General features: G+C 38.1%; 1 protein-coding gene across 3 annotated transcripts in view; it reads left to right on the plus strand.

The window, feature by feature from the left end:
* Positions 1-21,396, plus strand: part of Luzp2 (leucine zipper protein 2) — a 390,110-nt gene that overhangs the window by 189,103 nt on the left and 179,611 nt on the right. For 2 of the 3 annotated variants that reach the window (XM_005366917.3, XM_026789114.1), the window contains exons 2-4: positions 8,741-8,858; positions 13,427-13,497; positions 16,316-16,397. In XM_005366917.3, coding sequence (XP_005366974.1) covers positions 8,741-8,858; positions 13,427-13,497; positions 16,316-16,397 — 271 coding nt within the window. The remainder of the gene's footprint in view (positions 1-8,740; positions 8,859-13,426; positions 13,498-16,315; positions 16,398-21,396) is intronic. The other variant, XM_005366918.3, reaches the window with a different exon arrangement.

Here is a 21,396-nt window from a genome sequence, read left to right on the forward strand (position 1 = left end):
AGGAGCTGAAGGTGCCTGGGCTCCCTTACAGGGGACCCTGAGGCCTGCCCGGTAGGCAGGCACTCACTGCTCTGGGTGGGTAGCCTTAGAGTAGGAGCTTAAAACTGTTCTTGAGCACTGGTCCTAGCATAGAGCAGGTCCGGGTTCCAGATATGCTTCCTTAATAATACTGTATATGTAATTCAGTTGTTGTGAAATAACTTTTTATGATACATGAGCAATAGTTCCACGATTCATACATGTACTTTGCATACTTCTCAGCCAGGATTACAATAAGTTTATCTAGTGAACAGGTAAATTTCTCAGGCAGAGAGGCTGTGAATGGAAAGTTTCAGAAGCTCTAATCTAAGAGAATTTTTCTCATATGTCCGACAGCCTGTGAAAAATAGTAGAAACAGAGTGATCCAAAAATTGCATTCTGGTGACTCTCTGAAGCACAGTTGCATTGGAGTAGGGTGTGACCAGAGAATGGGGTGGGGCTTGTAATCTGCTGTTACAGACAACTCAACAAAGACAAAAAATGAGAGAATTATAAAGAAATAGCATCTACAGAATGGAAAACACAAACTGTGATGCATCCAAATCAACAGCTACAACAAAATGATCAAAGAATCTAGGAACACATATTTTGCATTTCAGATAATTCAACCCCCATAAAAGAATAAAATAAGAGAAAAAAGGTTTATCACAAACATCTGTGCAAAGTAATGAAGCTCTCCACTGCAATCTGGAAACAGCAAGGTGATATACAAAAAATTCTATTATTTACTGAAGAATAAATAGAGCATTGAGTTTAGCAATAAATTAAGGTAATAAAGAGAAATTATCATTATTTAAAATGTTATTGTTTCTTATGTAGTAAATTTAAAATACCTTTCAAATAAGTGTTTTAATAAATTTTCACTAAGAACAGAATCATGTAGAATGGGCGTTTAAAGAGATAATCTTCCTAACCACACTAGCATATTCTCAATATCTCCCAGCTGAATCTACGTGGCAAAGAGCCATATCAGTGGTAAGGAGCCATGACTTTATCCCAATAAAATGTATTTGAGAAAATGTATTAAAGGCTGTAAGTATTTAGTAATACATGGACTATTAACAAAGAGTAAGTAAGCATCAATTAAAAATCTGCAATGAAAAGCGTCCTCGTATTGAAAAAAGCTAAAGTTTGTGGGAGCATCTTGGAGGGGAAAATATGTAAATGCCATTTCTACAACGTGTTCAAATTATGAACCACATTGTCATGCACACTATGGCTAAAATGAGATGCTATTCAAAGCCACCTAACTTGCTGAATTTAAACAATAATCTTGAAAATACCAGTAGAGATAAATATAGGAAGTGACAAAAATTCCCTGTTAACTGACCTGTGCAGTTTGTTAGCCATGGTTACTAAACAAATGTATGACAGTGAAAATGTTCTCTGGAACACTTATTTCATTTATAGGCATTTAAATGTTTTCTGGTATGATTATATTCACATCTTAACAAGACAAGTCACATGAAATATCTATTATTCATGCCAGTCAAAAGTACTATTTATATACACACAAATAGTAGAATTTGAAGCAAAGATTGCCACAATATTGTAAAGAATGTATATCAACAACCTGCTCATGATTCTTTGGGGGGGTGGATGCGTTGGGGGGAGTGAATCTGATGAATGGGTGAGTGTAAATTGATGTTTCTCCCATATTTTCAATTCCTTAAATCTATGATATATGCAGTGTTTAATGGATCATGAATTGTTTACCTGAGATTATGTCTATTTTTCTGTGTGTATCCAGTAACATGAAAATATCCATATTTACAAATCTCTGTAGTCAAGAATGAACTCTACATAATACATTTTTTTGTAACGGATGAAGAAGGGCTTTTCTCATTTTCTCTTTTCAACATCACATCAAATTACCTCAAAGGGAGGAGTCACTGAATACATGGTGAAACCAATTATGGAAGTGGATAAAGTCACATGGCTCAAAGAAACATGGTTTCCCATGCAAATCAATTGAAAATCAAGATGGATATAAATGGATGACACAGTGTCTGGAATAAAAGATCCATTTACATAATTCATGGTTTCAGAAATAGGAATATCCTGTCACGTCCCACCTCGTCCAGCAAGGAGGACACAATACCGGAGCTCTTCTTGCAGCAGTTTTATTCCAGGACTTTATTCACTTTCTCTTTCTCCTCTCTCTCTCTCCCCGGGCAAACCTCTCCCAGCCCTTAAAAAGGCACAGGCCTTCCAACCCCGGATTGCCAGGTGGGCACTGCCCATAGGCCCATGCATATGCAAGCAGCTGACAATCATTTTGTGATAATAGCATAAGTCAGACTTTAGCCATAGGAGTTGATTATACATCTCCATCAGGTGTGGCTTCACGCAGCTCACTACAGTTCCCCCTTTTGTTTTGTAAAGCAACAGGTAAGAGTAGAGGTCTGATCTCTGTTAAAAATGAAACATGTACTAGTGTCTGTCCAGGTGTCATCCACTCAGAGAACACTAGACGTGTCCGGTGCCTTTTTACAGAGGTGGGAGCTAGACACCAACCCACATGCAATCAGACTTGCTCTTACATCTCTAGCCAAATTTGGGGAGACTGTCCTGCTTCAATGGCCGTGAAGGCTTGAATGATCATAACTGCATTGCAAAGCTGTGAAACCCTTATGTGACAAATGCACCATAGGCATACCAGAGAGGCAAGCACCATTAAGCCTGTTAGGGCTCCTATCCCGCCCACTCCTTCAGATGATCCATGGAGTGATCCAGGAAGATAGTTCTTCTGCCAGGCTGGTATCCATGCGTGTGGAGTTCACAGTCACAATCGTCACTCGCAGCTTTTCCAGTTGTTGTTCGAATTCACCAGACCAATTACCTAAAAGATAGCTAGACAATTCTTTAGACAGATTAGCTGCATGAGTCATATTGAATGCTGGTCATACATAGCCCTTGATGGATAGAAATGTCTGACAGACTAGGGTATAGACTTGCCTCTAATAACATACCCCAGCTGCCATACCCCCTTGGCACATTCATTCTTGTCAGCTGAGCGCATGGAAGACACCTTCTCCCTCGCGCACCTCTTTGACTTCCCTAGCAGCTCAGCTGATCCTGCTTCTGCTCTGAAGGGCCATATGCTGCATTCTCATGGGTTGTCTGATCTTACACAGGATTCAAAGATGAATGCCCATGGCAACAGGTGTTAAGATTGATAGCAATAGGGTTCCCTCTCACCACTGTACCCAACCTCCCATTCGGGCTATGATATTCTACCAACCCTTTGGCTAAAACAGAGCACACAGGTACCTGCTCCTACAATAGGGCAGACTCTTGATTTAAATTCGCTCTGCTGCAGACTCTTTAGCCGTGTGCAGAGCCTGAAACTACCACTGCCTTTTCCTTGCCCTGCAGCTTCGTTGCATTCTCAGGCAGCCCTGTGAGGTCTGTGCTCCAGCTAGTCTCAGCTCCAGCACTTGTTGTTGTGTTTGCTGATACTCTTGTCACTGCTGCCGCATCTGCCAGGCTAGGCACCAACTGGCCTGAGGCAATGTGCCTTCCACCACAGCCACCTAGCAAAGCTCTGCTCCAACTGCCTTCTCCAAACTGGTGCGTGGAGTGGTGCGGAACTCAGGAAAGCAGGCTACTCTGCGACCACTGAAGGGTGGATCAGAACTCAGGATACATAAATAGGCAGATAGTAGGTAAAATATCAATTGATAAATAGTAGATAAAGAGATGATAGATGTTTGGTTCTTTTATGATACATAAGAGATAATGAATAGATGCATAGGCAGATAGATATATAAACAGATAGATATTTTCTACATAGAACAAGTATCAAAAACTATATTGAATAATGAGTTCAGAAATAGAGTAGAAAGCTGTTGTGGTTGGATTATCTTTCTATATATTTATACATTGATACTGTAACCTTTGATATATTCGAAGTAAACTCATTTTAGATAGAATATTTATAAAAAACAATAAAGTTAAACTATGTTTGTTATGGTGGGGTGTAAATAGGATTAGATTCTTATAAAAAGAAAAAAATTGAACACAAAATCACAGAAAAAATGATGTGCATGAAATTGGGAGAAGATAACTCTCCACATTGTGAGAATATTCTGTCATAGTCTCTGAAGAAACCAAGCCTGAACCAGCTTGAATTTTTAGAGACTCCAAAACTGTGACTCAAAACCATATTTTCATCATTACCCATTCTGTGTACTTTGTTGTGACCGTATTAACAAATGCAAGATCTAACCCTACTTAAAAGTGAGTAGAACTGATACAGAGAAATGGAAGCAAAAAATTTATGAAAATAGCGCCATTATCCGACAGAATACCTGAGCAGTATTTTAGAAAGTAGCTGTAATTTCTGTGCTGACTAGTTTCTGTCAACCCAGCACAAGCTAGACTTATGCAGAAGAAAGCACCACCATGGCTGAGAAAATGCCTCTGTAAGGCTGGTCTGAAGGCACAACTTTGGGGCCTTTTCTCAACTAGTGAATGGATTGGGAGGGTCCAATTCCCAGTAAACAGTGCTTTCCCCAGTGTTAAGTCCTCAGTATCATCAGAAAACAGTCATGAAGGACGGGCAGTAATCAACACTCTTCTGTAGCTTCTGCATTAGTTTTTGCTTCCTGGTCTCTGCATTGAGATTCTGCTGCTTTCCCTTGATGATAGACTAAAAGCTATAAGAAGAAAGAAACTCTTTACTCCCCAAATTGCTTTAGGTCATGGTCACTATCACAGAAATAGCAAAATAACTAATACAGATTTCATTCCTGAGCCATTCACACACATTTTTGAAGGGTAAAACAGTAATCTCCTTACCTGAAAGTGTGGGAAAATATCAAATATAAACTAATATATTTTAGAGAATTCAAGCTGACTAGTACATATTAAAATAAACTTAACAGTTTCATTGTACTGCCTTTACCAATGAGAATAATGTATACCACAGAAATAGTAGAAAATATGTGTATGGCCACATACACTGATTTTATTACTCTGTAAGAAAAAGAAGACACAGAAAAGAATGCATCATAACACCTGTCAGCAGGTAGGACCTTCGAGAGACATACCACCAATGGTAGAGCACCGGTGAAGGGTGAGCCTTTATGTTTGGTTATGTCTCTAAAGAAAAGTTGTTGGAAGATAAACACTTCCTTCAAATAGAACAGCATACTGTGATCACCTCTGTCTATTTCCACTCTGTAAAGTTATGATGTTTGAAACTAGAAGATGCTGATTAATTGCTTAAGTTCCTTGGCTCTATTTCTCTAAGTATTGTAATCTTGTTCATGATTACTGTTGCATTAACTAAGCAATAGATTGTTTGAAGTCCTGAAGTATATTTTATCACGAAGGTTAGGAACACTAAATATGATAATGTAATTAAAACTGATTGCAAACTATAAGAAAAATAGAAAAAAAGAAATAATAGTTATATTTAATTTAATGAAAAATCATCAATGATGAGCAAAAGCAATAGTGAATATTGCTACATGTAATAAAGAAGGAAGAAACAATAGACGATAAATTTTATGGAAAGCACACTGGACATTTAGCTCCACACTCATAGCCGAGTCAGCATTCTTGTTCTGATGTCAGTGTATTTTTAGAGCTATGGCTGAGACAGGGATCATGGAGCTGACTGATAGACCACTTCTATAATAGCATCTTGCCCTTGGAAGTGATTTATTATCTTATTGACTTAGATATGTCTATTGGAAAATAGAGTGACCAGGCGCACTTACCTCCTGGAGTTCTTGTGAGTACAAAATGAGTTATATGATCTCTCATGCAAAACATGGCCACTGTGTTTTTTTTTCATCAGTTTGATTTATAATGTATATGGTATTCTGGGGACATGTTTATTGTACAAGAGAAACCAAGAAATCACACTGTACTTTTGGATGAGAAAAAGGTGAACCATTATTATTATTATTATTATTATTATTATTATTATTATTATTATTATGTTATTTAACTTTATAAGTGTGACCTATGAACTCCTGAAACAGTCTATTGATTATTGATTAATAATTAATAGATTATTGATTAATGATTATTGATTGATAGTTATTGATTGATCCTTGTTGGACTGGGTCTTCTGCTTCAGGGCCATTGTAGAATAGCATACTTCGCTGTTACATACCATTCCATGCAAGAAGAAGCTAATGGGTGGCAAACACCTGATCTTAGCAAAGAAATCACAAAATCAAAAACAAAAGTAGTCACTGAAGCCTACTCTAAATGAAATAAATTTATTAACCACTGATAAACTCCACAGTGCAAGTTATTCTTCTATATTTCTGCAGAACACCCATCAAATTCACTAAGTTTCTCAGGAATAAAAGATGCTACTCGTTTTGAAAACCTCATTATTTACATTGAGATCAAAACTCTCTATAAAGTTACAATTTAACACAAAAATGTGGTTGAGACCAGTATCTCACATTTTATTTTATTTTTTTGCTTTTTAGAACTTTATTTAAATGTAACTATATGCATAAGAAATACACTCATATTGATTAATAGGATGCAATTATGTTTAGCTTATCCTACACAGTTTTGACCAGAAACTTGGTGCATGGTTTACAATTTTTTTTTAAAAAAAAAAAGGAAATGAAAACGACATTCTGTTTTATTTCTGTCTATTACAAACGTATAAAAGATCCTCCATCAAATACTGCTGAAGACAGCAGAACCTTGAGAAATACACCTTTGGTTTGCCTCAGAAAAGTAACACATAGTGCACTGTAAAGGTTTATAAAATCGGCTCAAAACATTGTTGTAATGTTACAATACTATGGAAGAAAATCGATCGCTGTGTTTTCCTGTTTATTTATCATGTAGTTAGGCACTCCGTCATCTGGACCATTGTAGTTCGGCTTCTGTGCCTGTATTCTCCACACCTTTATGCTAAACCTTTAGAAAGGGAAAACATTCCAAACTTTCAATCTGGCCTTGTCTTTGCCCAACTAGAACATTTTCAATTCACTATTATTCTCCAAACAGGGTCCCAAGTCCTAAAGGTCACTCAGAAGTCTGGCATGTCTCTTCCCCTCTTCCCACATTTTCTTTTTTGTTTCTTTTTTTTTTTTTTTGTTTTTTGCAAAAAAAAAAAAAAAAAATTCCCCCTCCTCCCCGTTTCCCATTTCCCTCCCCCTCCTCGCACACATCGTCCCCTCCCCACTCCCCTACCCCTCTCCCCCTTCCCCCACTCCATTCCCCTTCCCTCTCCAGAATGAAGAGCAGTCCAGATTCCCTGCTCTGCAGGATGTCCAAGGTCCTCCCACTTTTATCCAGGACCAGGAAGGTGAGCATCCAATCAGGCTAGGCTTCCACAAAGCCAGTTCATGTATTAGGATCGAAACCTAGTGCCATTGTCCTCGGCTTCTCATCAGCCTTCATTGTCTGCCACGTTCAGAAAGTCCGGTTTCATCCCATGCTTATTCAGTCCCAGTCCCGCTGGCCTTGGTGAGCTCCCAATAGATCAGTTCCACTGTCACAGTGGGTGGGTGCACCCCTCGTGGTCCTGACTTCCTTGCTCATGTTCTCCCTCCTGCTCGTCATTTGGATCTTAAGCGCTCAGTCCGGTACTCCAATTTGGTCTCTGTCTCTGTCTCGATCCATCGCCAGATGAAGGTTCTAAGGTGATATGCAAGATATTCATCAGTATGGCTATAGGATAGGGTCATTTCAGGTTCCCTCTCCTCAGTTGCTCAAGGTACTAGGTGGGGACATCTCCCTGGACATCTCTCTGCTCCTGTGTCCACTCCTTTATCCCAACCATCCCATTCCCCCAAGCTCCTCCCATCTTCCCCTTCTCATGTTTCTCACCCCATTTCCTTTTAGCCCCATGCCACCTCACCCCCAAGTTCCCAGGGTTTGCCCTGCAATCTTGTCTACTTCCCATATCCAGGCGGATGACTATATGTTTTTCTTTGGGTTCACATTCTTGTTTAGCTTCTCTAGGATCACAAATTATATGCTCAATTCCCACATTTTCTTGACAGCTACCAGATCTCCCACTCCTTCATTGGAGCTTCACAGCTGACATTTTTTCGCTTAGAATAACTTTATTGACACTGGCAATTTACAAGTACTTTCTCCCTTTGTCTAGCTAATTCATATTTACCTTTAAAATGTTTTCTTTCTTGTCCCAGTCCCAAATCTCAAGCTCACATATACACACAGGCAAATCTGAATTTACTGCAGGCTGAGCTTTTCCTTGAAAGTTAACTTCATCTTTCTGTCCAAGTTCGCTGTAATTGCTGTATGCATTGATAGCCTTTCAGAGTGGTTCTCCTTTCTCCTGCCTGCTTTTAAAACCAATATGTTTTAAAAACAATATGTTCTGGGACATATGTAAAAGGAGATTCATTTCTCGCCGGGTTTTCTTCTCTGTGGACCGAGGATGAAAACAATGCCTCTGCTTTCTATTTGGCTCTACCCCCAAGTGTATTCTCCAGTAGAAAAGCCTACCTAAGCTTTTGGGATATTTCTCCAAAGCCTGTCTCTTGCAACAGATAGCGAAATTCCTAGAAAAATATAGTGCTATTACAAAAATCATCTACTTTCTCAACTATACCGGGTAGACTACATTCGTACCTAGAAATTGTCCCGTGTTGGGGACCCTCGGTCTGCCTAGTTCTCTCTGTAAGGAAAGTACTTCGCCAGGCAGAGTGTGTGCGGGGCTCTCACGCCTTTCTTCTGTGTTAGACAGGACTACGAAGAGCTAGAGAAGCAGCTGAAGGAAGTGTTTAAGGAGCGCAGCACAGTCCTGCGGCAGCTGACAAAGACGTCCGGAGAACTGGATGGGGTCAAAGTCAACCTTCAGGTGAGCTGGAAACTGATTTTGTCACCCACTGGACAGATAAACATTTTTAAACAATTTTCTCTACATCTCTGGGCTTTACCACTCCAGTTAATATTTATTATTGTTTTAGCTTTGAAATAAAATGTCTTTTTTTTCCCTCCCCCCTTAAAATGTCTTTTGATATGCTCTAGAGACCTGCAGTTTCCAAACAACAAAAGGAGTAAACTGTGTACTTGGCAAAGCCATCAGTTTTTCCAAGCTTTCAAAATCAGTTTGGTCCCTGTATTCTTGACAAACAAAATGAAGGAGAGGAATTAAACTGAGAGTCAAAAAATGTAGAAAGAATATTTAGAAGAGAAATTTAGATTTTTTTCCCCTAGGCTAGTTTTAAAGATCCTTTAAGCAACTTTTTTATAGAAATGTATAAATGTTTTACTAAGGAGACTATCATGTTTAAAACATGAGAAAATAAAAGCAAGATACATTTCAGATAAAAAAATCTTTCTAAAACATTTAGTAGTACTTTATTTTTTTCCTATGAAAGTACTTTTTTATTTTAGTTAAAATAGAAACTCTTTTCCTACGTTATGTTCTAACTATGATTTCTTCTCCCCTGATTCCTCCAGGTTCTCCCCACCTTCCGTCCCACAAGTACCTACCCCTTTTTTGCCTCTTGTGAGAAAACAAACAGCATCCAAAGCATAATAATATAATATAATAGTATAAAACAATCAGAATAGGACAAAAACAACAAGCAGAAGGTAAAGAGCCAAAGAAAAAGCACAGCAAACACATAAGGACACAGAAACACCCATGTTCACACCCACAGGAAACCATAGGAAGCATAAAACCAGAAGCCATAACATGTACAGCAAGGACTGTAAGGTAAAGAACTTCATGGGACACACATTGCAAGACAAAAAATGACACCTTTTGATGTCTGACTTGGCACGTTGCCTTCCCTGAGTACCTGCTGTGTACTAAATTCTTTAGTGCCATTGCATGACTTAATTCTTTTGAATAAGTAGAGGAAATGGTACTTTGTGTTATTTTTTATGGTACATAAGTAATATATTCTAAAGACAGTAGTTCTGAAAGTGAGTAAAGACTCCAGAGTTTAAATGTAAGCTAATTTGCTCCAGAGACTTTTCACACGCCACAGAACTGAGACTGTCTGTATGTTGTCTTGGGCCTCAAGGTCTATATGTTACACTGTTGCTATGACGACACTATGGGGAAGATGATGTTGTTATGGGGAACCTCCTTTAGTCAATGGCCTTTGGGAGCTGGTCCAGGTTGGGGTGTGACCTTTGGGTCCCTGAAAAGCTCCTATCGCACTCAGCTCTCTCTCTGCTTCCTGCACTCCATAACTTGAGGTTGGACCCCAGTTCTGTTCTGTGAGTTTTCCCTTTTAATAAAGAAAGGCATTAAAATACACCATTTTGGAGTCAGTATGGGATTATTTGATGTGCGTTCCTGCTCACTTTTACCGTTCAGCTTCAATGGTGGTGATGCAGTCAATCACTAGAGCATTGACTTTGGTCCAACTCACATGCTGGGTTATCTTTCCATAGCTCTCAATTAATTTCCACATGACAGCTTTATTGTGGTTACTAATCTTCCTTTATAGCTGCAAATACAAAGTTTAGAAAGAGCACACAGGTAAGCAATGAGTAGGACCGGCATGTGAATTTACTGTTTGCGCTCTTGTGCAAGTTGTGCTATGCACAGAGAGAGTAAAGCGAACCCCCACCCTCCAGGAGTGGGAGGCACGTAGAAACATTAGGAAGTGCATGAAGAACAGTGCTGTGCCTCTGGGCATCAGATTCTGAAGAACGAAGAGGAGGATTCATGAGGCTACACACTGATCTGGTTTTATTGGGGAAAGCCTAGGCAGAGATTACTGAGAAGAGCTTTAGCAGGTAAACAAGCCTGGGAGGAATATTTATGACACCTGCCTGTCCTCACGGGGAAGGGACACCTGGTACAGGAGCATATCGTCAGCAGAGGGTGAAATGCCCTGGAGAGATCAGTGATTACTGTGTTCCCACGACACTTTTGTTTCCTTAGTCAAGGTGTCTCCTTATACACAAAAATGTTGTTTAAGAAAAATGATCATAGAGCCATGATTTTTAAAGGGGAAAATTGTCCCTGAAATATTGTTGCAAGTTTGAGAATGGCATTTTGTTTTGTGGCACATAATAGACAAAATATTTTTGTTGTTGTTTTAATCTTAATAAATCCTCTTAGTAAATTTTCCACATCATTAGTATGGTATTATTTTCATTATAAAGTGAAGAACAGAGACTTAAGTAGCTCACTGGATGTGGGTAAGTCATTCATATTAAAAAAAATGTGGGATCAGATTTCAAACATAAAGTAAATACATATACAACTACATGTTATGGAGCTTTTCCTGACAAAACATGAACAAAATGACCATTCATCCCAGATAGGGAACTAGCGACACCTCACAGGAACTATCCCACCTACGTTCAGCCTGGTGAACTGGTGAGTTTACTTGGAGTTTGTTAGGGGTTATGGGGGAGCTGAGGCTTGGGCCACAAGCAGCTACCCCATCTCAACTTCCAGCAACCTCTGCTGGGACTCCATGTTTCATCTGTTTGCTTCAAGACAGGCCCTAGTACTCAAGCTTGTCTTGTAGTCAATGATGAAAATGCACATCTGGTCTTCTTTTCTCCACTTCTTTAGTATCAGGACTATACATGCCTCCTGCTATTCTCACTTCTTTATATAGTACCAGCCTGTGTCCTGGAGGTCTCCACATGCTAGGCAATCACTCTATTTGCTGCTGAGCTGCACTGAAAAACCTATCCTGTCTTCAATAAGGTGATATTATTGGGCTCAGTATGGGGAAAACCAGTTGGAAGTAATCAGTCACTCTGATTTCAAAATAAGTGACACATCCTGACCAGAGGACAGAGTTCCTTAATACATTCAATAGGTTTTCTTATCTGTTTAGTTTACTATTTTATTTAACAATACTTCTCTTTCTAATTTTTTTTAGTTTCTTCATTATTTCTTAAAAGTGTTTATTTGTGCATCTGTTTTCATTTCATGTGAACAAATGTTTTGTCTGTACGTGCCTGTGTACCATCTACATGCAGTTCACGTGTAGGCCAGGAGGGTGCTAGATCCCTTGAACCAGGTGCTATAGACAATCAGTATGGATTCCAGGAGGGTGTTAGATCCATTGAACCGGGAGTTACAGACATGCAGTAGGTGTGGAGGCCAGGAGGGTGCTAGATCCCTTGAACCCGGAGTTACAGATAGTTGTGAGCCTCCCTGTGGGTGTTAGGAACCAAACCTGTTTTCATTCCTTAACTGTCCTCTTGTCTGTTAGGGGAAGCTATTTTTCCTAAATATACAGAGCACTACTTACTGAATTCTTCCTACAGGGAGTCTCAGTTAACCCTTGTCAGCCTCTAGGTACTTCTGGTAAAGCTAACAGTGGATTATTCTATGTTGAATGCCAGGCTGAAACTGTTCAGGCAGCACCGTGCTTTATAAGTCATAACTCAGGCTAGGTGTCGGTTAAATAAACATTAAGGAACAATACACTCACTGCTAGACTCCCGTCATTCCTCTACCCTCACAACTACTCTGTAGAAACCGTATTGCTATCTAAATTTTTAATATCAAGTATAAATGTTACTCTATTAAACAGTTTACTGAATATTAATAAGGACGTTATTAAGAAACATTTTATATGACAGATCTGTGTAGAAGAACTTGGGGGCGGGGGGCTTCTCTCTTCTAACTGATGGCTTCTGAATCCTGAATTTGCAAGTATATAAGTAATGACTACAGAGGCAAATGTTATTTTCTTAATACCTGTGTATAGTGACAAGAGATAAAGTTACCTGGCCCTCTGTCTTTTTGTATCCTAACACATTACTTAGAAATGACACAGACATGAACGAAGAAGCTTTCAACTCCCATCAGGCTATTTCCTGAACTGTGCAGGCAAGCTTTCTATGAGCCCTTCCATTTGCTGGAACTACACAAGAGCTAATTCAAAATACCTTCTGTGGACACACTTTAAAGTAACGGAAGAAGGTATTTTTTAATTTATTTGTGAAGGGACTGAGAAGCATATGAGATAACTCAGTGAATGAAGGTGCTGTCCAGGCAAGCCCAGTGGCTGGAGTTTTATGCTTGGGACACACGTAAATCTGAAATAGAAGGATTAACTCTGCAAAGCTGTCCTCTGACCTGCATATCTGCCTGATGACATGTTTGGCATCATATATATCACATGTATACACACACACACACACACACACACACACACACACACTACAAACACACCAAAATAAAAATTTTTAAGATTTTTTTGAAAGAAATTAGGTACTTGTAGGCTGTTTTGGAGATCCTCTGCTCAAAGATGTTTTTGTATTAAGAATTTAGTAGGTCCTACTGTGTATTGTGAGCCCTTTGTATGTCCTTGGCACCATCAGTAGCTGAGGTCCAATAAACTAAGTGCCTTAAAACTTGGCACTAAATATAGACAATAAAGTGAATGACAGGGATTTATCTAAGACTTCTTTCTCTCATTTCTCTTTCAGTCTTTGAAAAATGATGAGCAATCTTCCAAAACGGATGTTCAGAAGCTTCTGGAGTTAGGCCAGAAGCAAAGGTAAGACTGGAGTTCTATATTCCTTTCTAATCTTTCTTTTCTTTCTTTTAGTTTAAAATTTCCTCCCCACCCAATTTTTGCAATACTGTAAAAGTACAGCCAGGGAGTTTATCAAAATCTGTGTGAACTTATCTTCTTGTGGACACTTGCCTGTATATTAAATTTATCCAGTGCTTTGTGTGAGGAGTTTCTCTCATTCGGGAGCTGTAGATGGGATGTGAGAGTCTGCAGTTCAGGCTTGGTAAAGGTTAGTGATGCTCAAAGCAATCAGGTGTTTGAAGGTTTTTTAAAATGGTCAAATTTAAAGTCCATGTCATTCCATGTGGACTGTTTGATCCACAGGCAAAATGCTGTTAAAAAATATTAGCACATGTCAGGTAACAGAATGATGTACTGTTAATCACGAGTCCTGTCGTCAGCCTGTCTCCACTGATGACTTTACAGACTGTCTCTGAAACCTGTCCTTGAAATGCTTTCATGTGAGGTCACATGATCATGCATTACTCTTCCTTGTTTACAGTGATCAGTATTGTTTTTAGCTATTAGATGTTAATCTGAAAATAATTTCATAGTTATTTGTTCATTGTCTTTTTGTGATTTATTTTAGCAACAGCAGTGGGCTACAGGCATGACAGCCCCTTAGCCATCTACGGTCTGGTTAATATTTAAACCCATTTTTTTCTTTTGTTTGTTTTGTTTTTTGCTTTTGTTTAACTTCAATGTGTTTTGGGTTCCTCATTTGCAAAATAAAGCTAATTATCTTAATGATTATAAAAAGGCACATTTGAAGGAATCTAAAGATTTTGACCTCTTACAATGGGAGTTTCATAGTCTCCCCTTTCTACGGGGGCACTTGAAGTGTTGGAGTTAATAGAAATTGATAAAAAAAGATTTCATTTAAAAAGGAAAAGTTTGGAATATCTATTGAGCAACACAGTAACAATTTAACAAAGCATATTTTTCTAAGAAAATATATGAACAAAAGGATGATTATCAGCCAAAATAAACTAAGATTTGTGGAAATTCCTTCTTTAAAAAAGGCTTTCATCTCAATCAAAGCAAGTGAAAAAAACACATAATAGGACAAAACACAAAAATAGTATCTGCAAGATTCAAGTCAGTTATCAAGGATTAGAAGAGGCCAAATCTTTAAAGGGATGTCCTAGAGGGGTATGATCTATTTGGTGTGATCTATTGCATATGATCATATTTTATATTATATTGCATTTCATATTTGCAATATTTAATTATTATGTCACAAAAGTTCTTTTGTTAAAAATCTGGTACTCCAGATATAAATCTCCATATATGAAAATCCCTCATGAAAGCTGAAATTTAGCTTTAAGCCATGGATTATGAATTAGTCCTGGACCACAATGATTCCAAAATTTATTCTCCCTCTTCTACCTCCCTTTTTCTGTCTCCCCTAAAAATTAAATTTGGGTGATTGCAGTACCAAAAGTTGAGATCTAGAAGGCACAGAGTGTTCCTTCTAGAGGAAAGAGCTTGTCATCCTGATCAAAGAGTATACTTATGGTCTCTATGGGGTTGTTTTTAATGATTGTAGAATAAGTAATTTCCTTTTCTAAGCTCTCTGTTAAACACTTTGTTTATTGTGTCATTTAAACCTTGCCACAAGCCTACAAAGTATTTTTATTATTGTGCCCAGTTTTAAATGAGGAAATTTACAAGGAGGTAATTGTACTACTTGCCCAATTTGCCAGAGATAGTTTCCTAGCAATTGATGGCCAAATTTAAACCAGTTTTGATTCTCATGGAATAGAACAATACTCTGCTTGTTTGTTGGTGCTCTTAGGCAACTTTTCTAGGCATAATCACATATCATATATGTGTTCTCTATTGCACATGCATGTGCTCATATACACACACACACACTAAACTTTATAATACTTTTGAGGTGATAGTTTGGGTGACAAAAATTAAATATCAAATCAATATCATCAATCTGCTATGCACAAATTGTAAATCTTTAAGAGGATTAAGTAAGCACATAAATTAATGGCTTTCATCATGACATTCACACACACGCACATGCACACTCACACGCACACACACACACACACACACACACACACACACACACACACACAGTCTCCGCATGGTTGTTATTTGCTCACTCCCCTAACCCTTACACTGAGAACTTCTCTTGACTTTCAAAGAGACAATGTGATATTTATCTTTCTCCACTCCCCCATCAAAAGAAAACATAGTGTGTGAATATTAATGGTCTTGGGACACAATTTTCATGCATTTATTGTCATATATTTTCTTTCCTGTGCCCATTAAGCAATAGTTAGAATTAAATCAATTTTCCTTGTGTTTTCATGAAAAATTCTCAGGTTTTATAAATTATAGCTAAGCCACAATAGTGCAAAATTAAGAAATTAATGAGGATCAGAAGGTTACAATAATTTCTTTCAGAAGTCTTTCATGACTTTTAACCCAACATGTTCATGCCCTACATGTCATCAGTGAAATTAGCTTTCCAACTCGAGTTGGTATATTGAGCTGATTGAACACATTCATTGTTCACAGTGATTCACACTGTGGGATTCTTATAAAACATAGTAACAAGGCAATTTACCTTAAATATTACCTGCTTTTCTTGTGTGCAAGGAAAGAAAGCCCTTTGTATCACAGTATTTAGATATAGCCTTTTGTATTACTGTGGATTTTCATAATTATAGTTAGCTGTTCCTTAAATGTAGATAGATAGACAAACTTCTTTTTGTAAAGTTCATGGAAAATAGTGGAATCATGTGGTATCTCTTCTTTGTTCTTTTTTCTACTAACCTAGGGAAGAAATGAAGTCTCTCCAGGAGGCCCTGCAGAATCAGCTTAAAGAGACATCTGAGAAAGCAGAGAAACATCAGGCCACAGTGAGTGTGTTTGTGTCTCTTTGTGTAATAGCTTTGGGGTTGAGAATTTATTTCTTCCTTTTCTCCAATCACAATGGAAAAATACACCATAAAAAGAAAAAAAAAACTGAAGTCTCCACAACAGAAGCTTCAGTCATTTTGATCAGCTTAATACTTTGCCACAATTTCCTATAAGAAAGGGGTGCACATTGTGTTTAATTTGGCAATCTTCTAGCTCCTACTGAAGAGGCATACCAGGCAGGGAACTGGCTCAGGCTCCCTTTAGTGGTGCCTGGATGGGGTGGAAACTGAACTGGAAGCCAGTTAACCTACGCAGATCCTTAAGCTGGTCCAGACAACCATGGCATGGGAATCAGTCAGGGACAGGGCCATGCTATTTACTTGGTCATCCGTTTTACAGATTATTCATAGGGTAAGACCTACAGTTGCAGGATCCAACTGCTTCCCAGATCTTTGCAAGGTGATGTCCTTTTGACACTTGCACTGTGGATCTTATCAGTGATACTCACCAGAGATAGGAAAATTGGCTCCTGAAGCAATGCTGGGATATTAGTCTCAAATTTATTTCTCAGACTCACTTTTGTACCTCTTGCAAATATAAGACTTCTATATAGTATCATCTTCTTTTAAAAATAAAATATATAATACCAAACTCTGTTTACTAGATAGAGCACAATAGATTTGAATGTATTACTGAGAAGACTGATGGTAGGTTTTACCCAGGGCCCCCAAGGGGAAGACTAGTGCTGACCAGAAAGAAATGGACAGTAGATCCCATTATGGCCACCAGAGAGAACTGGACAGTAGATCCCATCATGATTTGAGAGACAGTGCAATGCTGAGAGAGCTAAAAAGGCTCAGGATGGGCAGTGAGAACTGCAGTAACCTTGGGACATAGAAGCTTCCCCCACATTGTGGGTGTCCACCCCTAAGGTCACTAAGGAAGGTCTGAAGTGGTCTGGAGTGGCACTAGAGAGTGTTATTCTTCAGCTGATTGATTGTTATTTGAAAGTATGGTCCTGAGAGTACATGACTTATTGTGGCTCCAGGGAAGAAGGCAGGAAGAGAGAGAAGGGTATTTCAAGCACATTATCAGGCTAGTGAGAAAGAAGCTGGTCCAGCACATGGTTCTTTGATCAGACTCCTTCCAGAGTGCCAATAAAATCCAACCTCAGTTTTAGAAACCAGAAACAAGATTAATGCAGGTATCTATCTTGTTCAATTACTGGAAGCCCAGGCTCTCCAGAAACTCTAGTGAGCCTTTTATGTGCAAAGCTTCTATAAACATTGGTTGGAGTGTGGAGTTTTGATAATGAACCTCAGTTCAGTTTGTCACCCAGGACTGCTGAGTCCTAAGGGCAGTCTTTCGACGTGCTTTGCTATCTTAGGAATGTTTCCTGGTAAGTTCTCATTATCTCTTCCAGATAACACATGCTTAGGCCAAATGAAAACACTAAGTGATTTTATGTAAGACGTCATAGTGCTTGGCTATCTAGGAACCAAACCTTCTGTAAAAGAATGGACAGGTTTTAGTGTCTTCCTAGTCAGCATTTCCCCTAATATGGACTTAGAATGTTGGATATCTGTCTGTGATCTCATTTGTGCTTTGCCCAATATGACTTCATTTGAATTTATCTTGGGGAATTTAATCTGATAAAGTAGTGGCCTTGAGAACAGATATGCTGTATTCACTATTTTCTCAGACCCTTGTCACAAAGCCATGTTGTTTTATCAATTGATTCCTAAGAAGCTGTAGCTCACAGGAGGTAAACTCAGGGCTGCTTTACATTGCTAGTGGGCAGAGCAACCAAGGCACACACCATAGCAGTAACCACACTATATACAGACGAGGTCCAAGGAGAACACTGTCACTCTTGAAAGAGCACAGGCCCAAGATAGAATATCCAGGTGTGAAAATGCCATGGGCACAGAGTACGACCCCTGTGCCCCACCCAGCATGCTCTCTGTACCCTTTTGGTGGATTTCCCTCAGAGCTGTGACACTCCTATCCCCACTTCCCTTTCATTTCTCCTGAGCCTAAACCTGCTTGTGGAGACTGGCTTAACATTCTGTTCTGAGGATTCTGAGGATAATTCCTAGTGGAACAGGATTCTGTGAACTTGATCAGGTTCTGACAGTTTGCTTATTTATCCAATTAAGACAGTGTATCACATTAAAATAATAAGGGCTGTTATTGTTATTGAAATAACAACAATATACTATTAAAATATGATATTGTTATATAGAAATAAAATAATATTATAATTGAAGGTATAATTATATCTGGCTTATAGGCTATAGTAGACATGAAAGTGATAGTCTGTCCTTCCCTCTCTGCTCACCATTTTATTACAAATTCATATATGGTCATTTCATTTCCCCCAGGCTGTCCTATTGACTACTTACAAAGCTCTTCATTGATGATTATGATTCTGTGCACACAAAGTACTAAGCAGAAGGGATGATGAATTGTAACTAACTTCAAAATTGTAGGCTATCATTGCCACTACCACCCACTAATGTCACAGTAAGCATTATCAATGATGACATAGGATTAATGTCTGACAAGGGGAGACTCACATAATGTAGTCTGCTCTGAATCATTAGGGATGTTCTTGGTTTCTATGCTAAGTCATTGCTAATCAAAACCATTTAGTTACACAATCAGGACACTATCATGGGTCTCTAGCAGCTCTTCCTACAGGTTGACAATGAGAGGTGTGAGATTGATCTGAAGTTCAGAATCGCTAAGGTTCCTGTCACAGACATGAGCTGTATCACCAATCTGACAATGATCTCTGACTAAACACTCGAGACTTCATTCTATTTAGTAATTGCAAGACAACTCAATTTTGGTAATGCTTTGTATTTTCTTACCTACAGATATACTATCATTGTTATTTAATATAATTGTTTTAAATATTTTTAAAGTCACATATGTGCCAATATTTAAAAATATGCACAGATACAAAAGTGTATGTAGACACATGGTGCTGTTTCAGAATGATCGTGTTCTGGGAAACAAAGAATTATATTACAAAATAAAACATATGTCCTTTATGCATCATATGTGCTGGAAGATTATAATGAAGAAAAGCAATTCTCAACCTAAGCTGTCATCATTTTTTAATATTGCTAGTTCTAAGGCAGTGGGATGATGTGAAGAAGTACCATACGATTTGCTTCATTCCTGAACTGAAGTTAAAAAACTCATCACATCACCCAACGTGACAGCAAAAAACCATAAAATGTATGCATTACAAAAAGAGCAGCTCATAGAATAAAGCAAAGTTTCCAAGTGACCAACTTCAAAGAAAGCCTCTCCTGAGGTGAGTCCAGGAGCGGAAAGGGAAGGACTCTTTTCGTTTTCTTTGATCTTCGCTGCAAAGAACTAAGGAGATGAAAGGAAAATTGTGGGGATAACAGCAAGTATAATTCAGTAACGTTCGGTGCAGACATTGAATTTCCATAGTGGGAACTCTTTATGTGACAAAACTTTCATGGGAATGGACTACTTGGAACTTCCCGGGACAGCGGATGATCAAATATCTACATGAGTTGCGTTAGCCCCACACACATAACAGCAGAACTAGAACACTACTAAGAAAAGCAAGCAAGCTTCCAAAGTAACAAAACTCCTGACGTATTTGAAATCACAATGAAGCGAAATAGTTTAACTATATTAACACAAAATCTTAAAATGGGACATAATAAAATTTAAAATATTGGAAAATGTATATAAAGATGCTAAATTTGAAAACTGAACCTTTTACATCATGAACAACTTAGGAAAATGAACACAAAATAACATTTAAGGAAAACAGCTGCCAAGATACTAATGTTTTCTAAGGAAAAATCTTTACAGAACAAAGGTGTTACTAGCAATGGCTTTGCAAACGCCAGGAAACACTGAAATTATCACACTCTGCTCTGCCCTAAGCAGTAAAACTTCACACACACAGCTTCAAACCCATCAATCTATAAGTAAGAGCAAAGCAGAGCAAGTGACCAAATATTGTTAAAATACCATTGATAGTGTAAACTGTTACAAATATCTGAGAAATCTCCAATAAAGTTATTTTAAAAAGTAAATAAATAATGACAATGGAATTTTTACAAATGTGCCTGGCAAGGCCACATAATGGCATCAAGAGCAAATGGCAAGCAATGATCTTTACGAGAAATGTTGCAGATACATTAAACAAAATGATATCAAACTTGTTAAATCAGTTATAAAAGATTATTTATGACAGAGAAGTGAATTAATAACAAAGAATTCAAGGATGGTTCAAATTTTTGTATTAATAATGGAAGCATTCTGTATCAATAATATGAAGATAACAAATACATGATCAACAGATTCACAAAAGACACTTGATAAAATGCCATCACTTCATGCAAAAATGAATGAATTAGGAAACAAAGGTCTATATCTTAATGCACAGATCCCTTACAGACTCAAAAGGCTAACATTATAGTAAATATTGAAAGTTTGAAAGCTTTATGACACTTAGAGCAAGAAAAAAAATCTAATTTGTCATGACTTTTAGACATCCAAATTGGAAAAGTGAAATTCAGATCATCACTTCTGCAGATGCTATGATCAAATATATCAAAACCCAAAAAAACTTTACCAGAAAGGTCTTTTAAATCACGATTGAATTCCTCAGTGCTTAAGGGTACAAGACTCATAAATGTGAATAGTGTTCTCATGTCCTGATAGTGAACTAGCTAATATAGATACCGGTTCAATGTGCTTTACAATGGCTACAGATTAACAGGAATGCATTTAACAGAATAGAGGAAATACACCTATCATAAAAATTATAATAGCATTACTTTGATAATTAAAGAAGTACACACCACACAACCACATATACCACATACACACACACCACACATGTACACCACATAAACACACACAATATACACTAACACATACAAACAGAACATGCATACCAGACACACACACACATGGCATACATACTCCATACACACG

Source organism: Microtus ochrogaster, unplaced genomic scaffold (assembly GCF_000317375.1).
Source record: "Microtus ochrogaster isolate Prairie Vole_2 unplaced genomic scaffold, MicOch1.0 UNK14, whole genome shotgun sequence".
NCBI classification, from domain to species: Eukaryota; Metazoa; Chordata; class Mammalia; order Rodentia; family Cricetidae; genus Microtus; species Microtus ochrogaster.